Raw genomic sequence first — 24,392 nt, forward strand, 5'->3', positions numbered from 1 at the left:
GACCAGCCTTTATTAATAGTAGGAACCAGTGTCTGTCATTAAGGGTTAAATAGTGAGGTGGGGGAGAGGCTTTGGTCCTGAACGTGGGGCAGATGTCTCGGACAAGACGGCCAGAAAGAATGGCTAATGGAAGCTGGGCAGCGGTGGTGATGCACACCAGCACGTGGGAGGCCAGAGCCAGGCGGGTCTCTGTGAGTTCGAGGCCAGCTTGATGTACAGATCAGGATCCAGCCACCAAAACTACATGGAGGGAGAAGCCCTGTCTGGAAAAGACAAAAAGGGTGCTAATGGCGCTGTGTAGAGTGGCGCCCCTCAGCCCCAGCACTCAGGAGGTGGAGGCAGGAGGATCTGCAGTTGGAGGACAGCCTGGCCTACACAGAAACCCTGTGGGAGGGGAGAAGGGAACTAAGTAAGCCAGTTACAATTCATACCCCAGTACCACCCTGCCTTGTTCTGACCCCTGGGGAAACCAGAGGTTTCAAAGGTTCCTGTCTGGTTGTTGCACAGAATTTGGAGGTGACCTTACCACTTACACACCCAGAAGCCTTTCCATGCTCTTGTACCTTCATGGAGAGCAGCCATGTAACTTCTGTTCTCAGTAGCTTTACCCTTGGGATCAATTACTACCTTAAAAGTTTTTGAAGATCTCAGCAAAATACCTATCCCTTACACTCTACACAGTGTAGTGACCACAACCTGTAGGTACCTGACAGCAGGAAAAAGGTGTCCCCAACTCTGACTCTCTAGTAGCCCGTCACTTTATATACTCTACCAGATGGAGCAGTTGTGCAGTCAGAAGTAGCTCTCAGGTTGTGATAGGCTGAGTCTGTGTCTGTCTGGGCCTTGACACTGACAAACTTCCAGTAGCCATCTGGATTGTAGCATTCCTTACTCAATGTCAGCTCACTATCACTGTTGAGAGGGGCCCTCACGTGTCTCAGGATAGCCTTCAAATTCTGATCCTCCTGCCTCTGCCTTCTGTGTGCCGCTGAACCCAGCTCTGGCCCATCTTATTTAGTAATATCTACAGGGTCCCTGAGAAGTACTAGTTGCCTGCTGGGGCAGCAGATCTCTTCTGCCAGGCTAGTTAGTTACTTCCGTGGCTTTCTCACAGCTGGCATGGCTTTGTAGTTAGTAAACAAATTCAAAAGCCTTTTCCAAGTGATGACAAACCACTGCTTGGCAAAATGACCGCCTCCAGGTTTGTGACAGCTCCTTGTGAGATGAGAACAACTCCAGCATGAAGGTGGATCAACACAAAGGCTCTGTGGCCCTTCCCTTCCTACCAGGAACGGTGTAATTAGGTCTGTTCTAGTAGTTCATTAACCTGCCCCCAAATAAGTTGTCCCCAAGCCTGGTCATTCTGTGGTGGTTGTTATTGATAGCATAGCAGCAGCTAGGTATAGTGACATGCTTGTAATCACAGAACCTGGGAAGTAGAGGCAGGACAATTAGGAGTTTAAGGTTGGCCTCAGTTCTATGTTAAGTCTGAGGCCAACCTGGGCTTTGAGAGACAAGGTCTCAAGGGGATGTAGGACATAACATTAAATACCAGATGAAAGTGGAGGGTTGGGCTGGATTGGAGATAGAGCGTCTGTTCTGTTCTGCATCCTGATCCCTCTTCTGATATCTAAGAAAGGAAATGGGGATCTGGAGAAGTGTCTCAGAGGTTAAAAGCACTTGCTCTTGTAGAGTACCCACATGTGGCTCACAACCATCTGTGACTCCATTTCCAGGGCATCAGATGACCTCTTCTGGCTTCCGGAATACCAGGTACAGGTGTGGTGCACATACATGTATATGCAAGCAAAACACCCATGCAGACAAAAGTCAATCTTTAAAGGGTGAAATGAAAAGCCCCCATATTCAGATGAATATTGTTTTTAAAAGGAAAAGCCAAAATTTCAGTGTGTTCAGTGGTCTATACCAATTTAAAGTCAAACTGGTTACCTCTGTCTAGAACAAACTATGCCTGGCCCATTATATTGGGGATGATGACAGTAGCCGCCTGGGGAAGCCAGTGTCTTCTATTCCATACGTAAGGATGCATGCAGCAGTCATGACAGTGGTCTTTGTGGCCTGGCTTTGGAGGCAAATTACCAAAACCCAGTAGGAAACAGGCGTGTAGCAGCCATTGCCATACAAAACATCTCAAATGGTACATGATGGCAGCTGTGGCTGGTGGTTGGTTTCCTTGTGTGGTTCTCTTTCCTCTAGCTTCCTCTCAGCCTTCACACTCATACATGCCAGTGATTTGACACTGATTACTGAACCCTGTCATACTGGAGTCTCTGGTGACTCCAGGGTCAGGCAGATTTGATGCTAAACCTTGCTCTTCTCACCACAGACCACTCCCTGAATGAGGTTTTGGGTTTTTTGTTGTTTTGTTTTTTCCATTCAATTTTTACACATTGCCTAATTACTCTGTTCTCGGTGCCAGGGAGGATCATAATGTCAATAGTTGATTTTTTTTTTTTTTATTCCAAATTGGTGCTAGGTAAGTAGCTCATTGACAGCACTTTCCTTGCGTGCACAAGGTCCTGGGTTCAATTCCAAACAACACACACAATTGAACTAAGTGGTGGCAGAATTTGTCTCCAGGAAGGGGGAATTCAGTTAAGGGAAGAGATATTTCCCATTTTGTACCATATATTTGTTTTACTGATAAAGAAAATGTTAAAAAAGTATGTTAAAGATGGGAAACAAGCTAGGGTAGATAGAAGGATTTGATTGGTTAGTTGGTTCTAGACAGGGATTATAAGCATGAGCTACCATTACCAGCAAATAAATTATTTATTTTGTGGTAGTAGGAATTGAGCCTAAAGTCTATGTTAGGTGCTCTCCCTAATCCTTAGTGTTTACCATAAGTGAGAAAAGACTCTATTGTGACCATGCCCTAGACATGAAGGACCTTGCCACACAGACTTGCCCTAGAACAAGGAGGTAAGCATAAGCACCTCCACCAACATCCACTTTGGACAACTACCAGCCAAGAACTGGAGACAGAGCAGCAGGTATTGGCTCCTCTTGAGTGGAACTCCAGACTCCACAGCTGGGACAGCTGTGGCTGGGTGCTACTCCATAGATGCCAAAATGCCATCTACAGGCCCTACAGATCCAGGTACTGATTAGGATATAAGGGCCTAACTGCTTGAACAGGCTGAGTGAACCTCACAGAGAGCGGGGTAATAGGAAATTGAGCGAAGTTTGCCAGCCTAGAGGGGACTCTAGGCTGAGGAAATAGGCCGCAGCCATAGTTGTGATGGGAGAAAAGGAGTGTTGAACAAGGGCGACCCCACTAGGAGATTCATGTGAGATTCCTATGATCTTGGTCATATTTGGTATCTGACAGAAACATGAGCATCGACACCAGAGTCGCCCCATGTCCTTGGACTGAGCTGAACATAACCATTTAAGTTGATAATAAGACATCAAGAAGTAGACTCTTTGGAGGCGGGCACTACTAGGTGTCTAAATCGTTGCTGTGCCTCCTCTCCTGTGCACCTGACCTCCTTGACTTCACCAGGAACATGGGTTTGGGTAGGTAGTACAGGTCACCGAGGAACTGTGCATCCTGGGAAAGTAAGACAAGACTCAAAGGCCGCCCTGGAATTTCAGAAAGCAAGGCGAAGTCCAAGTATTGGGAAGGGTCTCACCCCTTACCAGAGTAATACGTTGGGTGGACCTGGCTGTGCAAGATCTAAACTAATGGTCTGGCTGTGGACGGATTAGATCTGATCCGATTAGAGCCTAGGCCGTCCGTCGTCGTATTCCCCTCCTTGCCAGGTTCTGTCGATGTTCGCCTTGCTCTCGTGAAGACTCGGAGACCGACCGGGGAACCTTCCCCTGCCCGGAACATCGGGTTGGCGCAGAAACCCAAGAGTTCGTTGCCCTGGGCCTCCGCTGCTTTCCACACGGGGGGCGCGGGCTACCGCCCCCTGCGGTCCTTCTCAGCCCCGCCCCGAGCCTGCGGGTGTCTGAGCCCGCGACGTCCCCGCCTCCCTGCGCGCGCGTGGCGGGTGGGTTCCTCGGAGGTCCGCGGCGGAGCGCGCTGAGCACCGGGAGCGCAGGCCGCGCAGGCCGGCCCTGCGGTCTCCCGCCCCTGCACCTGTCGGCTTCGCCTGCGGCTCTGCTGCCGCCCCTGCGCGCCGCGTCGCGTCCATCGCTCTCCACGTCCCGTGCCAGAAGGGTCTGTCTGTCCCCTGGCGAGGAGGACCGAGAGGGGCCGGCGTCAACGCGACGTGCAGCGGGGCGGGCGGAGTGGGGGCGGCGCCGAGCGCGGCGGCGGCAGCGGCAGCGGCGGCGCGGGAGGCGGGGAGGCGCGGCGCGCGGAGGACAGCGGCTGACGGCGGCATGCGGCGGCTCATGCTGCCCACCGTGGGCTGAGGCGGCCGCAGACGGGCGCCAGGCGCGGCGGCCGGGCAAGCCGAGGGCGCAGCCAAGCCGCGCGCACCGCGCTCAGCGGCCGGGGCTCCGCGCAATGGGCCGAGCTGGAGGCGGGGGCCCGAGCCGGGGGCCGCCGCCAGCGCTGCTGCTTTTGGGGGTCACGCTGGTCCTCACCGCTGGGGCCGTGCCGGGTAGGTACCCACCGCGACCGCGACCCCAGCCAGCCCTCGCGCCCCACCCGGCGCGGGCCAGGGTCTCGCTGGCTTCAGGTCCAGGTGGAGTCCCTAAGCCCTGACAAGGGGGCGGGGCACCGCCTGGCCTGCAGCCGGGGACCTGGGCGGGAAAGGGGTGCGGGAGGAGGAGAGGACCTGTAGGGGGGGACACAGGCCAGCGGGGAGCAGCCGATAGCCTGTGCGGAGACAGCAGGGTGGGCTAGGGTGGGGGTGGGGTCTTGAGGTAGGGGCGGGGTCTTGAACGGGGGCGGGACCTGGTGAGATTGGGGGCGGGGTTTGGGGGGGGGGCGGGGTCCCGAAGATGAGGCAAGGCTGAGCCAGAATTGGAGGACTACTACCCTGACCTCTCCTCTCAGACTGCGGGTGCTGTCTGGGGCGGGAAACCATGGGCAAGGTGTATTTCCCCGGCTCGGGAGGTGGGCTGAGGGGCGGGCCTTAGAAGTAGGGCGTGGCCTTGGAAACCGAAGGCGTGTCCCAGGGTGGACCCTCGTCTACTGGATCTGGATCAGAGCCCTCTCACCCCCACGCGCCACCTTAACCCCCTGCCCCTCGCCCCCCCTCCCGCAGCACGCGAAGCAGGCAGCGCAATCGAGGCTGAAGAGCTGGTGAGGAGCGGCCTTGCATGGAAGCCGCGTGCCAATGACACGCGGGAGGAAGCCGGCCTGCCCGCAGCTGGCGAAGATGAGACCTCGTGGACAGCGCCCGGCAGTGAGCTGGCTGCGGTGGGCCCTGGGGTCGGGCCGGAGGAGGCACTGGAGGCATCGGCTGCGGTGACTGGCACTGCCTGGCTGGAGGCAGATAGCCCAGGCCTGGGTGGAGTGACTGCAGAGACTGGCAGTGGTGACGCCCAGACCCTCCCAGCGACGCTCCAGGCTCCTGAGGAGGCCCTAGGGTCGTCTACAGTGCCCCCTGCCATTCCTGAGGCTACCGAAGCCAGTGGACCTCCCTCCCCCACTACCCATGATAAGCCTAGCCCAGGCTCTGAACTCCCTAAGGAGAGCCCCTTGGAGGTTTGGCTGAACCTGGGAGGCAGCACACCTGACCCTCAAGGGCCAGAGCCCACTTATCCCCTTCAAGGCACTCTAGAAACCCAACCAGCCTCAGATATAATTGACATCGACTACTTCGAAGGATTGGATAGTGAGGGTCGTGGTGCAGACATGGGCAGCTTCCCAGGGTCACCAGGAGCCTCAGAGAATCACCCTGATACTGAAGGAGAGTCCCCTTCCTGGAGCCTGCTTGACTTATATGATGACTTCACCCCCTTTGATGAGTCTGATTTCTACCCCACCACATCCTTCTATGATGACTTGGAGGAGGAAGAAGAGGAAGAGGAGGATGATAAGGATGCAGTGGGAGGTGGAGACCTGGAAGATGAAAATGGCCTTCTCCTGCCCTCTCAAAAGCCTGGTGTGGGCCCTGGGACAGGACAGCCCACCAGTCGGTGGCATGCTGTTCCTCCACAGCATACTCTGGGCATGGTCCCTGGTAGCAGCATCTCTCTCAGGCCCCGCCCAGGAGATCCGGGCCGGGACCTGGCCTCAGGCGAAAATGGCACAGAGTGCCGAGTTGGCTTCGTCAAGCACAATGGCTCCTGCCGGTCAGTGTGTGACCTCTTCCCAAGTTACTGTCACAATGGCGGCCAGTGCTACCTGGTGGAGAACATAGGGGCTTTCTGCAGGTAAGGGAGTGGCAGGTGTTCAAAGGCTGGTAAAACTGCCTGAGCAATGTAGATGGGGCAGACTCAGCAAAGGGGAGGGGTTGAGAGGCAGGATTTCCCAGAGGAGGTACATTCACAGGATTCCCGAGCATGTGCGTACACACCTATGATGTCAACACTGGGGAGGCTGAGGCAGGACAGTTGTGAACTTGAAGCCAACATGGGCTACAAGGTCTCCACACACCCCCCATCCCCCCCCAAAAAAAGGCTTTTTGTGATCTTGCCATCAGGACAAATTCCTCAAAAGTAATATTTTGTAAATCCTCTAAGAACTGTGTCCTGGGCTCACCCACTCAACTTTAAAGGTAAATGAAGGGGTTTCTCCAAGGGCTTAGGAAAGCAACATTCCAGTAAAGGAAGCCTGGAACCCTGCTGGGAAGTTAAGATGGCTGCTGAGTGCTGCCAAGCTGTATGTATTTGGCCAGAGAGCCGAGTTTCTCCGAAGGAGGTGTGGGCGTGTAAAGTCAAAGTGTAACCCTAGGAGAGCCCCAAGAGCAGCCGCACACAGGTGAAGTCAAGCTGAATCTTCTCACTAAATCTTGCCGTCTGTCGATGTTCTTGATTTGGGATGGTTGCTTTCTTTCATTGGTAATTGCCTTTTTGGGGATAGTAAGTCCATAATGTTTTCCAAGAAAAGAGTTTAGATATCCCTAAGGACAGCATCTAAAGCCACCATCCCACACCTTATCAGGAATTTCTCAGTCAGTTCACCTCTGGGAATGCCTTCTCGGGGAGTTATTTACCTCATTAAAACACAGTGCCTTGTGGAAGGATTGTTAAGTCAAGGGTGGTCTGGGCAATTCTTTAAGAAGTTCTCACTAGATTCTGGGGAGCATTTCAGTTCTCCACCTATCTCTTTTCTTGTTTGTTTGTTTGTTTGTTTGTTTGTTTGTTTATCTGTGTATTTTGAAACAAGGTCTCAGTGTATGGCCCTGGCTTGCCTGGAACTCACTTTTGTAGACCAGGCTGGCCTGAAACTCATAGAGATCCACCTGCCTCTGCCTCTTAGTGCTGGGCTTTATGTGTACACCACCATGCTCAGCCCTTTCTTGTTTTAAAAAGACAAGGTCTTACGTAGACCAAGCTGGCCTTGAACTCCCTGAGTAGCCAAGGATAGCCTTGAGCTCCTGAATGCCCTGCTTCTATTTCCCAAGTGCCTGAGCCACACTCAGCTGTCTCTTAAGTATCTCAGTGTTTTTTCTTGTTCCTTTATTCTTAAGCACTTAAGTTTTGCTGTAGCTCCCTGGCATGGAAGCCTGAGTTCCAGTTCTGTCAGATGTCATTCCCTAGATGGTCGTGGCACTGGGATGGTCCATATAGGATGTGACTACACGGTGCTGGTTGGAGTTGTTCAGCCATCCACAAGAGTAATTATTTTGATCAAAAAATTAAGGTGATGGAGGAACATAGTTACTAATGACTGTAATCCCAGCACTTATGAGGCAGGGCAAAAGAAACAGGAGTTGAAGGCTAGCCTCAACTACATAGTGAGTTTAAAGCCACCCTGGGCTAAGTGAGATAGATTCTGACTCAAAAAAGAAAGAAAGAAAATTGTGGACTACTAGAAAGAACTTGCCAGTTAAAGACCACCAAAAGTGTGAGAGCCTATGAGTTTATTCTGTCTTTAGTCTGGGGACCTGTAGTGATAACTCAGGCTGGGGACATCAGAGTCTCTGCAAAGTCATCTTTCATCCTACTGGAGGCCTGACATTTTTACCTTCACAGTGAGCTCCCCACCACAGTGTGAAATCTGGAGCTCTGGCTGCCTTTGGAGAGCTGTGGAAGTGCCCAGAACCCCTGGTTCTCTTGGGAATTCTCCAGTAGGAGAAAGGTTGTCCTCCTGCCTAGTCTGCCTGGTTGTTCTCCCCAACGGGAATGCTTTTCCACATGGTCTACACCAGTTCCCCCTTGCTTAGCTTCTATCCCGAGATCACACTCAGACCCCCCTACCCAGGCTCCTGCCTCAGCTTTGCACACCCGGGCCTGGCGGCTGCTGGCAAACTGTTTTACATTCCACTCACAGGAGACTGCAGCGTGCCTTTGTCTCCGTTACCCTGACCCGCTGCAGGGAGAGGATCTGAGCTATGGCAGAACTTTTCTAGAACACTGGGTGAGAAGACCCCCACATAGAGGGGTCTGCATTCCCTGGCAACGGTAAACAGATCATATGTCTGTACCTCCCATTGCCGTGAGACCCATTTGGAAAACAAAAGTCCCTTAATAGGCGCTTCTCCCCAGCCTGTTCTGGATGTGAGGTAGCCACTTTGCTGGTGCATAATTTCATCTCGGTGCCCGGTGCCCCTTTTCTAGTCCCGCTCACCCGAGGTCCGTGTCCTCCCTCCTCTGCCTGCCTCTCTATCCTTCCACATCTTTCCTCTTTGAAGCAGCCTGGTTCCCATGGAAACAGCAATGTCATTGGAAGAGTTGGAGCCTGGGAATGTCCCCAAGGGCAGGAGAAAGTCACTCAACAAAAGGCGGAAAACCCACCCTGAGGGGCTGATTCTCACTGCTTGATGGGTAGTTCTCACAGCCCTAAGCTTTAGGGGCAGAACCTTTGGGGCTGTGGGGGTAAGAAGAGAGTTTCCACCCATCTCTGTGTGTCTGTCAGGCCCTTAGTTCTCAGTGTCACGAGGCTTCCGTGTGCAAGGCAGCTCCTCCCGGTCTTCACCTCGAGTCTCATCTCTCTTTCACCCAGAGCCAGACAGGCGGAATTCTGGGGATCCCTGCAAGGCAGAAGTCCAGGATTCTCTTCCCTCCCTGTCACGTAACAACCATGTAACTTAGAGACTCTCCTTTGGTTTCTCTGCTTTGCTCACCTCATTTGCTCACAGGCTTTGGAACGCCTTGCCCACTTCATAGACCAGCTGTAAAGTTGGGGTGAATAGGGTTGAAATCTGCTCGGATTGGGGTGCTGCAGTCCTCCAGTCAGCCCTGCTGTGAGCAGACTTCAGAGTAGGGTTCTTGCTGCCGCTAAGCTTGCTGCCCTGTCACCTGAGTCCCTTTGCGTCCTTGTAGGTGTAACACCCAGGACTACATCTGGCATAAGGGCATACGCTGTGAGTCCATCATCACCGACTTCCAGGTGATGTGCGTGGCCATTGGCTCGGCTGCTCTTGTACTGCTCCTGCTGTTCATGATGACTGTGTTCTTTGCCAAGAAGCTCTATCTGCTCAAGACTGAGAATACCAAGCTGCGGAGGACCAAGTAAGTGTGTACCTGGCAGCCTTGTCAGCCAGAGACGCCCAGCCCCAGCCGAGGCTGTTTCCAGGAGGGTCTTTGACAACAGTTCTCTAGCTCTTTGGCTCATGCTAAAAGTTCACCAGAGTTTATCCATTCACACATAAAATGTGCCAGGTAAAGCCCTGGGACCTGCACACCTATCAGCCAGCCACACCTCAGCATCCAAAACCCAGGAAAGAGTGCTAAAGAGAGGCTTCTAGCACACACCAGGTCCCTAAGTAAATACATTACTACACTCACTTGCCCGCCCTGCCTGCACCTGCTCCCTTGGTCTTTGATGCCCAGTGTTCAGCGAAAGGATTTTGTTCACAAGTCGGTATGGAGTAACTTCAGCCCCTTCAAACCTACTGTCATTTAATATCTCCTCCTCCTCCTCCTCCTCCTCCTCCTCCTCCTCCTCCTCCTCCTCCTCAGTGGATGCTGACAAGAGAGATGTTACTGCCACACTGCATTGCCTTTTAAAAGCTCACCCTTTAGGCTAGGGAGTTATGCTCCACTCAAAGCCACCCTCGATCCCTCTCACCATGTAAACAGGATGTATCCCAGCACTCAGGAAAGATGGAAGCCAGAGGATCTTGAGTTCAAGGTCATCATCAAAGGGAGGTTGAAGCTACATGAGACCCTTTTTCAAAAATGAATAAAAAAAATAAGATAAAGCTCACCCCTTGAGAGCGTGCCCTACGTAACCGTCTCTTAGTCATTGTTCATTCTCATCTTTTGAGTGTGTGCACTATCTACACTAGTACCTTTGGCCATCATCCGCTTTCACTCTTTAGGAGTGATGTACTTTACTCTTAATAAATTGTACCTATTTGCATACACATGTGCAGGCTTGTGCACACTTGCACACACACACACACACACACACACACACACACACACACACACAAACAGATGCTGATCAACGCCTGTCCCCAATATAACAAAATTTAGCAGTGACAAGTGGTCCAAGTTAACTCTTGTGTAGCTTAAGGACCACACAGGAATACAGGATCTCCTTTTGGCTCTCAAGCTGTGCCTGTTGGGTATCTGAGTGTTGACCCACATTTACTATGAAGTCCACATCTTGAACTCTCGAATGTGACCTTATGCACTAGGAAAAAAGCTCTCGGATCACTAAGCAAAGTAAAAAACCTTTCAAAGTGTCATGGGGGTCAAAAGGAGAAGACTAGCCCCGGCTTCCTTGGGACACAAGAGGCAGTTTATGTAACACTGGCCTCACATCCCTTCGTATTGCCCCCTGCTTATCCTACTGGCCTGGAGACTCCCTCCAGAGAATGTTACTGAAGGACTTTCCCTGGGTCCTGGGAAAATGACAAAACACCATCTGTTGCTCCTGTGCTGTGTGCAGACAGTGGCAGCCCTGTGACCTTCCAGCTAACTGCCGTGGGCTGAAAGGGCCCCTCCTCCATTGTCCCTGTGCATTGAGGCAGGGACATAAATCTGTGCATGTGATCACTCCAGAAGGACACAAGCCAGGACCCTGGGCTCCTCATTCCATGGCTCCACCAAAGCAATGGGTGTGCAGGGAGCGAGCAGGGACATAAGGCACTCCGGTCAGGGTAGTTGTTGATGGTAGGTGCTTGAAAAGGGGAGCCCCTGCACTAAGGATGCCGTGTGCACTCAGCCCTGCAGATTCTGCTGACTTTTATTGATTCTAAGATACATATTTCTCCTCACATATTAGCATCTCTGAAATTGGATTGTGTCTTACAATTGCTGGCATCGTTTAATCACTGTTGGCCAGATGGTTGTCTTGATGCAGCTGTAACTGCCTGGCATGTACAAACACGGTCATGATTGTTCATATCGTTGGCAGTTCTTTAAAGTCCTAATGTGCTACTTCAAGTAGAAATATCCCCGGGATAAGAAAGTTTGCATTGGTTTAAGTGACTGAGGTTTGTTCCCAATGGCAGGTCGAGTCCTGTGCGACTTACTGTTGATGGTGTGATACAGTATTTGACGGAGAAGCTGAGGCATTACTGCTACTTTCACAGTTTGCCTCGATCTCCTGACACTTTTCCTTTCTTTCTTCTGTCCTTCCAGCAAATTCCGGACCCCATCTGAACTCCACAACGATAACTTCTCCCTCTCCACCATAGCCGAGGGCTCTCATCCAAATGTAAGGAAACTTTGCGACACTCCCCGTGTCTCTTCCCCCCATGCCCGTGCCTTGGCTCACTATGATAACATTGTCTGTCAGGTAACTGGTCTTCTTCACATCCCCACTTTTGCATGCCTCTGCCCCTGGCCTGTCCCCTTGCCCTATCTCAGAGTAGGAAGTCTCCAACAGCTTTGATGGTCAGTTTAGGGCGACCCAGTGGGGCAGGGAAGGTGGGAATGAGCTTCCTGGGCATCACTTCTCTGACAGGCTGAGTGACAGGTACTGGAATCTTCTAGAATGGCTTATGATGTGAAGCTTCACCTGCGCTTTAGAAGTTGTCTTTTATCTTGATTGCTGGGAAATTTCCTGGTGGTCCCTGAAGCAACTGGTGACTGCCCCTCGGGATAGGTAGGGAAGCCTGTTGCTCCTTGGTGCTTTTTGAGGCCCTAACAGCTAGCAGGCTCATTCATGCTCATTAGGGCCTAGACCAGCACAGAAACTGCTAGAACCATTAGTCTAGGGTAATTCCAATCCCTGTGTAGGCAGGGAGCGGGGGATTGTTCTGTTGTTTTTGTTTTTTGTTTTTTTTTTTTTTTGAGACAGACCCTCACTGTGTCACTGACTAGCAGTGGATGCTCCTACGTCCATCTCCCAATTCCTGGAATTGTAAGCACGAGCCACTACCATGACTGACTTTGGGGTACAGTTTGGGGGAGCTAGAGTTGAGACAGGGTCTCGTATAGCCCAGGCTGCCCTCCAACTTGCTATGTAGCCTACAATAGGTTTGAACTCCTGATCCTCCTACCTCTGTCTCCTAAATGTTGTGATTACAGGTGTGTACATCACACCTGGCTTTCAATCCCTTTCGTAGAAGGAAAAGTTCATGATACCAGCTGACACCCACCAATAAGGTCACACTACACCCTGTTGTGAAGATGCTGCCTAACTGACCAGCCTGAGCTGTACAATATTGGATACTATCAGAGAATTTTAAAAATAAAGTAGGAGCCATCCGAACCAAACTATATCATATCTAGATCCAAGAATTTTGCACATACTGCAGGCTCCATGCTTCCAGATGAGCGCCTTGTCAGGATACAGATCACAGTTACACAGAGGTAACTACCCAAGATGCTCTGACCTGAGCAATGGCTTTGAAGCAGAGGTTTGAAAGGCTGTTTGATTAGACCTCAGGGAGTTGGGGCTCACTGTTCCTTAAAAGTCTAGACCCGTTCTGTCTAGAGGCCCCTCCTGTGAGTTAGGAATGTCTCCTCCCTGAATGACAGTGCTGACTCAAATGTCATCCCTGCACTTGTGAGCTGAGGAGGGATGGTTGTTAGGAGTTCAATCAGCACTTGAGCTCATCTGGAGAAGAGAGAGAGAGAGAGAGAGAGAGAGAGAGAGAGAGAGAGAGAGTTTGAGGCCAACTTGGACTCCATATTGAGATCCCATCTCAATCAATAAACAAATAACAAATAACAAAAGGGTTGGGAGTACGACTTAGTCCATGAAGTACATTCAGTCAGGGTTTATGGATCACTGGAGATGCTGGTGTGTGCAGGCTCCTCTGTTGGACCTTCCATCTTGGATGATGGGGCAGCAGATGTGACCAATATGGAGTTGCTCCCGCCTAACAATGCAAAAGCCCTCAGGAAGGTTTGCTGCTTCTGGCAGCCTCTCAGTTACTGACTCCTCCTTTTCAGAAGGGAAAGGAGTCAGTGAAAAGGGAATAGCTCCTCCTAGGGCTGCGTGTCTGTATAAAGCCTGCGCAAAGACCAGTCTTGGCTGAACTCTGTGGAGAGGTCATGGTTGAGAGACCCAGCTTTGGAAACAGAACAGAGAACATGGGAGCTGCCTTGGATCTGCCTAAGAAAGGCGGTGGGCTTGGCTGACACGGCAGTTGGCCAGCCCTCAGGGAATGGCAGGACCAGGTGGTCAAAGTCTCCTGGTTCCTCTTGGATCTTGAAGGTAATTTTCAGCTGAGGAGCTACACCAAAGATCAACCTGTGGCCCTCACATACACATGCACACCATTGATACATGTGATCGCGTGTGCATGTGCACACACATACACATTCATACACCTCACCCTGCCTGAGCTTGCCCCTGAGCATCTCCTTCTCCCTGCTTGTGTATGGGTGCATGTAGTTCATCTCACTGTGAAGGTCAAGAGCATAACAGGAAGGAGTCAGTTCTCTCCTTCTACCTCGTGAGTTCCAGGGACGAAACTCAGTTCATCAGGCTTGGCAGCCATCACCACTACCCACAGAGCCATCTCACAAGCCCAGTTTCATAAATGTTAATAAAGGGGTTATTTCTTTTGTAGAAGTAGAGTTGGTTATCTTCCTACCTGGCCATAAACTCTGAATGTCACACTCTAAAGACTTCAGAATTTAAGACCTCTGCTGCTTTGGGCAGTGTCCTTTCCCCGTGTCTTTGCCAGTGACTCTTTCCTTCCTCCACTCCTCTGAGCTAAGAAGGTGAGACATTGCCTCCTGTGCCAGAGGCTCAGTCTGTGTTGCTGAGCTGCCCTCCTGAAGACGACCATCAGGGAGGAGGTTGTGGACCGGGTAGGAAGGGCCAGGTGCACAGTTTGAATGAAGTCACCTGAAACCCACAGGTAGCCTGCCCCACCCCCAGCTGCCTTGTGGTTCCTCACGAGTCCAATCAAAGGGAATCCTGGATCCTCTGAAGATCTGAGAAGGTTCCTGGGAATTCCCCTTGAGCACTCTGTCTCTCCTGCCTTCCAGACTGTGCTTGTGCTGTGGTGACACACAGCTGCTGCCTTTTCCCTGAGAAGTTTGTGTCCGAACATGTGGGATCCTGATCCCGCATTACCCCTGGACGTAGAGCGCCCATATGGCTGGGGTGGAGCACTGGGAACAGGGTCCACAGTGGTTCTCGGGATGCATGCCAAGTATCTGTCCTGTCCCTCATGGCCAGGTACATCTGCCAAGTCAAAGGCAGATGGCCCATCTGCTGTGGCTCGGTGACCTTGGGCTTAACAGGATCAGCTCTGGAAGAGACAGTTGGGCTGACCCCCCCACACTTGGTTAGACACCCCTCCCCTGTTCTCTTTGCAGGAGGTTCATGGCTTGCTCAAGATCCTTGTTTGAATACCTCTGCTCCATGCTCTTAGGGTCTGCTTCCCCAACCCCGTGGCCCAGAAAGCAGTTTTCTCTGTAGCTCAGACTGGCCTGGATTTGCCATCCTCCTGCCTCAGCGCTCGGGATCACAGTCACCAGGACTGGCTGGCAGTCCTTGAGCCCTTGAGGGGTGGTCTCCCCACCTTTGTGACATTAGAGCTCTGTAAGTCACCGCAGCCCTTTTTCCTGTGGGCCCCAAGAGCACGTGATGAGTAAGAGGGTCTCTAGAGGAGCCTGACCCCATTCTTAAAGAGGAGATGAGACTAGAGGCCCCGCTGTGCTTTTCTTGGCTTTTCAGACTTTCCTACCTGTTTTTGTAGGGGTGGGAGTTGGGGGAGGGGTCTCCTGCATTCTGGGCAAGCACCCTACCAACTGAGCTATTTCTCCCGCCCTACCTTGAACTTAGAAGGTGGCTAAAGCCAGCCTATGTTGAATAACCGAGGGAGGTCTTACCCCCTATGAGGAGTGGGGGTGGGTGTGATTGGGGAAGGAGGGGGAACAGTGGGCAGTGTGTAAAATGAGAGAGAGAGAGACAGAAAGGCTGAAGGAAGAGCCCATTATGTGGTGGCACACACCTGTAGTTCAAATATTTGGTAAGGCAGAGGCAAAAGGATCATGAGGTCAGCCTGGGCTACATAGCAAGTTCAAAGGCAGCCTAGGCTACATGGTAAGACCTATATCAAAAACTAAAAAAATAAGTAGACAAGCAAAATAAGAATTCTTTTTAGGAAGCTGAGCATGATGTGATTCTGGAATTTGAAAGGTAAAAATAAGAATATCAGGAGCTCAGGTTCATCCTTAGCTACACTAAAGTTCAAAACCAGTTTGGTGCATGAGACCCTGTCTCAAAACCAAACAGAGCTGCTAAGATGTCTCAGCAAACAAAGGTGCTTGCCACCAAGCCTGATGACCTGAGTTAGATCCCTGGAATCCATTTGGTAGAAAGAGCGAACCAGCTCCCACAGTTGTGTTCTGACCTCCCCGTGAGCACTGGGGCACCCCCCCACACACACACATAATACTAATAATTAAAAGGTTTAAACCGGAGCTAGAGAATGCTCGGGGGTTAAGAGCTTGCCACACAATCACTAGGATTGGAATTCTGAGCCCTGCACTCCCATAGCAAGCTGGGCTGTCCATGCACTCCCACAATCCCAGCTTTAAGAGAGGCAGAGACAGGAGAATGGCTGGGGCTTGCTGGCTGCCAGTTTAGCCTGGGTTCAGCCCCTGCCTCCAAATAACAGATGGAGCATGATAAATGAAGACCCTGATGCCTTCTCTGTCCACCACAAACTTGCAGCCCATGTGTGCATACACTCACACAGACACATACAGATAAGCAGTTTTTAAAAACCAGTCTGAATGAATATCATGAGTGTAATTAAAAATAAATTTTAAAAAAATCAGTGAAAAATAAAATAAAATAAAAACCAGTCCAGGGATGATAGTGAATGCTTCTAATTCTAGCACTGAGGAGGCAGAGCAAAGGTAGGTGGATCTCTGTGAGTTCTAGACCAGTCTGGTTGACAGTGAGTTCCAGGACAGCCAGGGCCTCAGTGAGACCCTATCTCAAAACAAAACAAGAAAATCCATCAAAAGGTGGTGAAACACACCTTTGATCCCAGCACTTTAATCCCAGAGAAACCGCCTCAAAAAACCAAACAAATAAAATAAAAGATGTCTAGTGAGATGAACATATTCTCCCCTTTAAAAAGTATATAAACATGTGCATATGTGAGTTTATGTGCACCACATGCTTGCCTGGTACCCAAGAGGGCAGAGAGAGTGGGATCCATTGGAAATGGAGTGAGGTGGGTGCTGGGAATTGAACCTGGGTCCTCTGGAAGAAACAGTAAGTACTCTTAACCACTGAACTGCCTCTCCGGCCCCATCTCTACCCTGCTCGATGAACATGAGCCTGTCCGTTTAATCAGCAGAGGCTGCGTGCTTACAGTGGCTATTTGGGGCACCGGAGAAGCTGGTGCTGAGGAGTCTCACTGCCACCCTCCCTCCAATGGTCCTTATGGGAAGGAGTGGGGCAGAAGATGCCATGGCAACCCTCTGAGAGTTCAGAATGTGGAGTTGGAGATCTATGTAGATGTCTCATAGAAACCCTTAATGGGCAAATGCAGCCAAGGTCAGGTGCCTGTTCTGGGCACAAGTGTACCTCCAAAGTGAGTTCTGAACCCTCGGCTTGAATATGGGCCGACACAGAATGTGGGAGGCCCCTGAGGTGGTTGGGCTTCCTGGGCTTTCTGTGATAGCATCTCCAGTAGGTTCAGTTCTGACGCATAAATCCTGTGCGGTCTTTAACCTCTAGTTGGCTATATGGAGAAGTCATGTGAAGCCATGGTCCAGTGTGGGTCCCACTGGGAACACTGACGGCAGGCCATCTCTTATGGACGCTGGATCCTTAGCCAAGTACTAAAAGGATCTGTTTTGTGGGCTGGAGAGATAGTTTTAAGGTAGAGAACACTTGCTGTTCTTACAGAAGACCCAAGTTCAATTCTCTAGAGCCCACATCAGGCAGCTCACAACTTCCATTGACTCCAGTTTCAGGGGAACCTGAGGCCTCCCTGGCTTTTGCAGGCACCTGTACTCAGGTACACATACCCACACCCAGATACATGCACATACACATAACTAAAAACCATAATAAGATAGATCTTTTCTGGGAAGATCTTTTAAAAAGAAATAGCCAGGTATGGCAATGCCTTTATTCCCAGCACTAGGGAGGTAGAAGCAGTCAGATCTTTGTGAGTTCAAGACTAGCCTGGTCTACATAATGAGTCCCAGGCTAGTAAGAGCTCCATAAGACCCTGCCAATAAATAAATAAATTGTAATAAATAGACTAATTTTTCCTCATCTCTCTTTGTGAGAAAAGATGAATGGCCTGAAGTAAAATTATTGATAATCTGATTACTTGTATCTGCCTGCCTGTTTGTTTTTGAGACAGAATTCCACATAGTACAGGCTGGTCTTGAACTTGCTATGTAGTCAAGGCTAACGCTGAATTCCTGCTTCTCCTGCGTCCACCTCCCTAGTGCTGAGGTCACCTGTGCGCTTCTGTTCCTCACTGCCTGCAGCTCAGCATCCCCTCAGGCACTTCTCACTTCTTCCAGTCTAGGGAGTTCGGCCTTGGGCTGGGAAGGTCCTTCTTCCTGCCGTCTTCCTTCCCGACAATCCCCCAACTTTCTCCTCTTCTAGGATGACCCCAGCGCTCCCCACAAAATCCAGGAAGCTCTCAAGTCCTGCCTGAAGGAGGAAGAGCCCTTCAACATCCAGAACTCCATGTCACCCAAGCTTGAGGGTGGCAAAGGGGACCAAGAGGACTTGGAGGTGAACTGTCTCCGGAACAACCTAACCTGATGGAACAGCAAGGAGAGGAAAGGGGGTGGGGGAGGGAAGGACCGGCGGCGCCTCTTGTGCTCAGTTGGCTTCTGTAACCATTTGTTAAGCTTTTCTTTTTCTGATCTCATGGCATGCTCTGATGTGTTTTGTAGGAGGGGAAAACACTTAAAATAAGCAAAGAAACTGAGCAGGATTGCATATATTGGATCGTCTTGTCTGCTGTCTGTACATTGCTTCTGCAGCTGTGATTTCTAAACCTCTGCTGTTATTCAACTGACTTTTTTTTTGTACTTTGACCCACCTTTTTTTGGAATACCAGTTAAAAAACAAGGTTCTTGAAATAAAACTTTTTAAAAAGCTGCCCACGTTCTTAGTGTCATGGTGTCCCCGGCCTGCTCATTGCCAGTTCTCAGTTCCTCCCTCTCTCATGGAAGATGTGTATCTAAAAGTGTGTCTAAAACTGTTTGAAATCGAGCTGGAGAGATTTGCAGAGGGCGCGTGCACACACACACATACACACACACACACCACACACATACACACTCATACATACACACACACACACATACATACACGCACACACACACACATACACACACACACACACACACACACACACACACACACACACGTTTTAAAAAAAGGCTCACAACCATCTGTAACTCAGGTTCCACAGGATTGGATGGCCTCTTCTGGCCTCTTCCAGCACCAGGCATGTATACGGTACACACACATACATGCAAACACAATGCTTATACACATAAAAAAAAATTTAATTTGATGTTTGAAATCTTGGCAATGATGACACCTCATCTCAGGCTGTCTAGTAAACAGGACAGACCATGTCTTGGACAGTAGTGCATTTTCTCACAGTTCTAGGGATAAAGGTGTCAAGAGGTTTGGTTTCTATTGAGGCCTCTTCCTGGCTTTCCAACACTGTATTCTCTGTACCCTCACTGGGCGATCTTGAGGAACATGCATGGGAAGTGTGTGTAGTACAGGACCACTATCCAAGCCAAACAGCCACTGTTTTAGGGAGTTCAGCTGTGTCCACTAGGAAAAGATCATCCCAGCCGGGCTTGTTGACTGTTTACAGTCGGAACAGAGAGGCAGGGAGTGGTCACAGCTGCTTCCTACAGCTTGCTGTATGCAACTCTGCCCTAATTGCACACAGCCTCAGGGAGGGGCTAGATATATATATAGGGATGGGAGGGTGGGAAAGTCAGGATTCCTGCTGGGCAAAGGCGCTATGAAGCCTTTGTGGGTGAAACATCCACACTGCAGTGAGTAACCCCTCACCTGTACTCTGTAGGGAAGCCCAATAGACTCATTGGTTTTCCCAAAGTGAACTTTGAAGGTTTGTCTTTGGGGTCTTAGAAGGAGGAATAGTCATTACTTACAATCCCCGACCAAGGAATTTTAGCAACAGAGGGAAATGTCATTCATCTCTTGGTTTTGTTTTTTGAGATAGAGTCTCACGTAGAAACCTCCTAGGGTTGGCTTTGAACTTCCGATCTTCCCTCCTCTACCTCCCAAGTGCTGGGATTACAAGAGTGTTTGACCACACCTGGCTCCTCCTGCTCTTTTAAAGACATATTCCACTGGGACAGGGCCCTCTCTGGACACTGCATTTGACCCTAACTAGCTCTTCTATTCATACTCCCCCCCCCCCCCCCCCCCAGACAGGGTTTCTCTATGTAGCTTTGCGCCTTTCCTGGATCTCGCTTTGTAGACCAGGCTGGCCTCCAACTCATAGAGATCCGCCTGCCTCTGCCTCCCAGTGCTGGGATTACAGGCGTGTGCCACCACCGCCTGGCTGAGACCCTGTCTTAAAAAATAAGGTGAAGAGGAAGATAGCCATTTTCTGTCTGGTGAACAGGTGAGTGTGCCCATACACTCGTACACACCACACATGCAGAGTATGAAATAGACACGTGTGTCTGTTTGTAATACATACGTGTAGGAAAAGTTTAGAAAAGAGATTGAAAGTGGACTTTGAGGGGCCAGGGAGATGGCTCAGTGGGTAAAGCTGCTTGCTGCCAAGCCAGACAATCTGAGTTTGATCCTAGAACTTCCATGGTGGAAAGGGAAGCAACTCCTGTGAGTTGTTTGCTGACTTCAACAAGTGCAGACTTGCACACACACTAATTATAAATAAACAAAATCAAAATCAAGCAGACTTTGAAGAATAGGAGACAGTCTTGGGAGTAGAACAAGAGAAGAGGGCCTTCAAGGCAGAGGCAAGCCACTGAAGAAAGTGTGTGTGTGTGTGTGTGTGTGTGTGTGTGTGTGTGTGTGTGTGCGCGCGCGTGCAGGGGGTGTGCATGCACATTGTGTGGGAAGGGGAGGTTCAGGTGATGGGGCTGAAAAGGGCCTTTGAGGACAGACTGCAAAGACTCGAAGCGGTCAGATTTGCTTCCTAAGAAGTTAACTGGAGGCCAGACTCCAGGCAGGCCTGTAATCCCAGCTACTTAGGAAATGGAAGGAAGGATCACAGGGTCAAGAGCTCCTCAGGCTGTTGAATGAGCTCAAGGCCAGCATAGGCAACTTAGTGAGACCCTCCCCACCTCAATAAAAGTGAAAGACCCAGAATGCAACTCAGGGCTAGGCAAACACAAGACCCTGGGTTCAATCCCCAGCACTTCAAATGACGAGGATGAGGTGAAGGCCAGCTGAAAATCAGATGTAACAATTCAGGAGATGTGTTTGAGAGAGTGACAGTTTAAATAGACACAGGCTTACTGGAAAGTGGGAGAATTTTCTAGAACTTTTTACCTGTGTTCAATCTGACTCTAGCTACTGAAAGTGTGTTTCTGTTGGCTACTTCTGGCTGCTTCTCCTTGGTTCCTATGTCAGAAAACTTTTTAAATTTCCTGTTTGCTTTTATTTAATCTTGTTCAGTCTGTTTGTTTTGAGACAGAGTCTCATAGCCCAGGCTGCACTGGAAGTTCTGGTCACATGAGGGGATGTAGTTGGTAGAATGCTTTTCTAGTATATAAACACCACTGGGTGCAGCTGGTGGCAGTGGTGGCGCACACCTTTAATCCCAGTACTGGGGAGGCAGAGGCAAGGGATCTCTGTGAGTTAGAGGCCAGCCTGGTCTACAGAGCGAGATCCAGGACAGCCAGGGCTACACAGAGAAACTCTGCCTCAAAATAAAACAAAAACAGAAACAACAAAGCACTGGGTGTAGTCTTAAGCACTGCAAGAACTAGATGTGTTGGCGGATCCTTAGAATCCCAGCAGGAAGCAGGAGGAAGCGGGGCTGGGAAGTGCTGTCCTACTAAGCTACAGCTAGCAACATACAGGGCAACATATGGCAACATGAACTCTTTTCTCACAATAAACATAAACAAAAAAGTGCTGGGAACATGGTGGGCACGGCCACAGCCAGCCTTATTTTTTTTTTTTTGTTTCATGGTGGACGTTGTATTTGAAAACTGATTAGAACATCTTGAGACCTGAGAGAGTTCCTTTCTGACTTTTTGATTGCTTGTGGGAGGTGCCCAGTGGAGCTGGAATTCTGGGATCACATTAAATCCAGGCGGGATTTATTGTTTGGTTTGGGTTTGGTTTTTTGAGACAAGGTTTCTCTGTGTAATCCTGTCTGTCCTGGAACGTGCTCTGCAGACCAGGCTGGCCTGGAACCCAGATCTGCCTGCCTCTGCCTCTGGGAATGCTCCTGCTGAGAATAAAGGTGTGCACTGCCACCACCGCCTGGTTATGGTGTCTGTTTTGTTCCTAAACCACTGACACCGATCAGACTAAGCAAGGCTGGTTGCCTTGATAACTCTTTAGGGGCTGTCCTCTGGGTCACCATCCCAAACAGACAATGTGACCAGCACTCTCTCTACCTTTGGTAGATCCTTCATATGGGCACTGATCCCAACCACCCTGCCTCTTCTGCCAGCCACCTTATAATCTGAGGTGGTATCTCCACCTGTCTGGGTTCCTGTCCTTCCTGGACAACAGCTAGTATCTCTGTAGAACCCTGTTTGCTCTTTGGCATTGTTGGATGTTTGTGTGACTTTTTGTGTGTAGAGGAAGAGTTGGTCCAATTACCTAGTCTCCTATTGACCTGCAACAGAAGTCCTATGTTCCCAGCTTGAACTCCTGCCCAGCTGGAGTTCCATAAAGTCTGCAGTTTTGCTATCGGATAGCGCTGCGTATTGTTTGAGACCATTTCCTGACCATGTTTCTTATCTAATTGGGTTGTGGAGGACAGTTAGTGTGGCTTGTATGGTATTTCTGGAATATTCTCTGAGCTAGAGGGCCTTCCCTTTGAGGCTAAACACCTCTGGATTCTTTCACAAAGAAACTCGTTGATGAAAGGGAATTATATGTAAAAGAACCTCGTGAATCAAAATCCAGACTTTGTAAGTACTGTGTTTGGCTGTGCTTTTCCCACGACCATCTTAGGGAACGTGTCTCAAAGACCTGGCTGTGTCCTCAGTTGGGCTAGGAAAACCCATATTGAAGTGGGAGCAGGAAACAGTAGAGGCCTGTTCTGGAGGGTCACCACATGCTGCCAGGAGTCTCTTTGGCAAAGAAGGGACTGAGTGTCAGAGTCGGATGTATTGACTTCAATCTGGCCTTACATTCTTTTGTGCCAGGTTTTTGTGTTACTCCGTGATTGTGATTCACGGGGTGGCCAGTGCTCTCTCTGGGGACCCTGTGCCCCTGGACAGAGGTTATTTAACTCTTGGGACAGCCTTTCTTCACCCTGGTGTTTTCTGGCAGCATGTTCTTGCCTCTGCTCTCTCCATCCTGCACTGGAGCCCTGTCCTGAAGCTTTCTCTCTAAGGAAAGGCCAGAGTTGTCGGGGAGCTGGCTCACCCAGTAAAGGAGCTTCCTGGACAAGCCTGGCCACTAAGGTTGAATTTCCAAAACACACAAAGGTGGAAGAGAACCAGCCCCACAGAGTTGTCCTCTGACCTCCACACACTTGCTGTAATGGCATGGATGCCCACATATGTGTATCAAGGACACATACAAGCACACAATAATAATTTTTAGCCTGACGGTGGTGGTGCACACCTTTAATCCCAGCACTCGGGAGGCAGAGGCCGGCGGATCTCTGTGAGTTCAAGGCCAGTCTGGGCTACAGAGTGAGTTCCAGGACAGGCTCCAAAGCCACACAAAGAAACCCTGTCTTAAAAAACCAAATAATAATGTTTTTTAATGAACAGACTGGAATTGGGGAGAGGATTCTGTGGGAAAAGCACAAACATGAGGCTCTGAGTTCAGAGCCCCAGCACACACCAAAAAAGCCAGGCCCTGAGTTCAGAGCCCCAGCACACACCTAAAAAGCCAGGCCTAACAGCACGTGCCTATAATCCCAGTGCTTGATGTAGAAGAAACTCAAAGTGATGAAATTGATGTTACTGATGTTACTAACAGATAGTTTAGGAGACATTAGGTCACACAAGTGGAATTTAGCTAAAGGGACACTATTTCCAAAGTACTCCAAGATGAGTAGTCTGCTACCCAGGCTGGTTAGACATAAGATTTAGGATAGCAGGACGAAAATGTCTGTTCTCCAGGGCAGACAGTTCTACCCAGCCATTAGACCTCATTCCCATAACAAACAAGGAGAACAGATTTACAACCAGCCCATTCCCTAACAAAAGACATACTTCTAACAGGCAGGCAGTTTAGGGGGGCAGCCTGGGGTCACAACCACCCTGAAGTCCTGGTCTGCCATTAAGTCCTCTGTGCTCTTGTCAGCAAAAACATAATTCTGCCAGGTGGGCAAGGACAACCTAGGCAACAACTATTCAAAAACAAACAAAAAATCCACCGATATACTTAAAATAATTCTGGCAATATGCAGTGTCTTTGCTGTATAAACCTCCCATCTGCTGAAGTGGCCAGATTTACAGTCCCCTTCTCTGTTTAGTGTTCAGAATGAAGTGCACACCTTTAGTCCCAGCACTCTGGAGGCAGAGGCAGGTGGATATCTATAGTTCAAGGCCAACGTGGTCTACATAGTGAGTTCTAGGACAGCCAGGGCTACATAGTGAGACTCTGTCTTGAGAAAGAAAAAACAAACAAACAAAAATAAATAAATGAGAGAGAGAGACAGAGACAGAGAAGGAAGGAAGGGAGGGAGGGAGGAAGGAAAAGAAAGGGAATTGTTCAGGTTGTAAGCTGGGCAGGGCCTTGAAAGAGGTTAAGGACAGAGGACACCAGGGGCTGCATAAGCCTAAGG

General features: G+C 50.1%; 1 protein-coding gene across 2 annotated transcripts; it reads left to right on the forward strand.

The window, feature by feature from the left end:
- The first annotated feature begins 4,310 nt into the window (after nucleotides 1-4,310).
- On the forward strand, nucleotides 4,311-18,553 carry Cspg5 (chondroitin sulfate proteoglycan 5). Of its 2 annotated transcripts, none has more exons than XM_036194084.1 (5): nucleotides 4,311-4,577; nucleotides 5,187-6,300; nucleotides 9,355-9,543; nucleotides 11,626-11,782; nucleotides 18,038-18,553. In XM_036194084.1, exons 1-5 carry the CDS (start codon nucleotides 4,481-4,483, stop codon nucleotides 18,197-18,199), a joined length of 1,719 nt encoding a protein of 572 aa, XP_036049977.1. In that variant the 5' UTR covers nucleotides 4,311-4,480; the 3' UTR covers nucleotides 18,200-18,553. The 2 variants fall into 2 exon arrangements, with proteins under 2 accessions (XP_036049977.1, XP_036049978.1); XM_036194085.1 differs by having other exon boundaries at nucleotides 11,626-11,701.
- The last annotated feature ends 5,839 nt before the right edge of the window (nucleotides 18,554-24,392 follow it).

Source organism: Onychomys torridus, chromosome 7 (genome assembly GCF_903995425.1).
Source record: "Onychomys torridus chromosome 7, mOncTor1.1, whole genome shotgun sequence".
Lineage (NCBI taxonomy): Eukaryota > Metazoa > Chordata > Mammalia > Rodentia > Cricetidae > Onychomys > Onychomys torridus.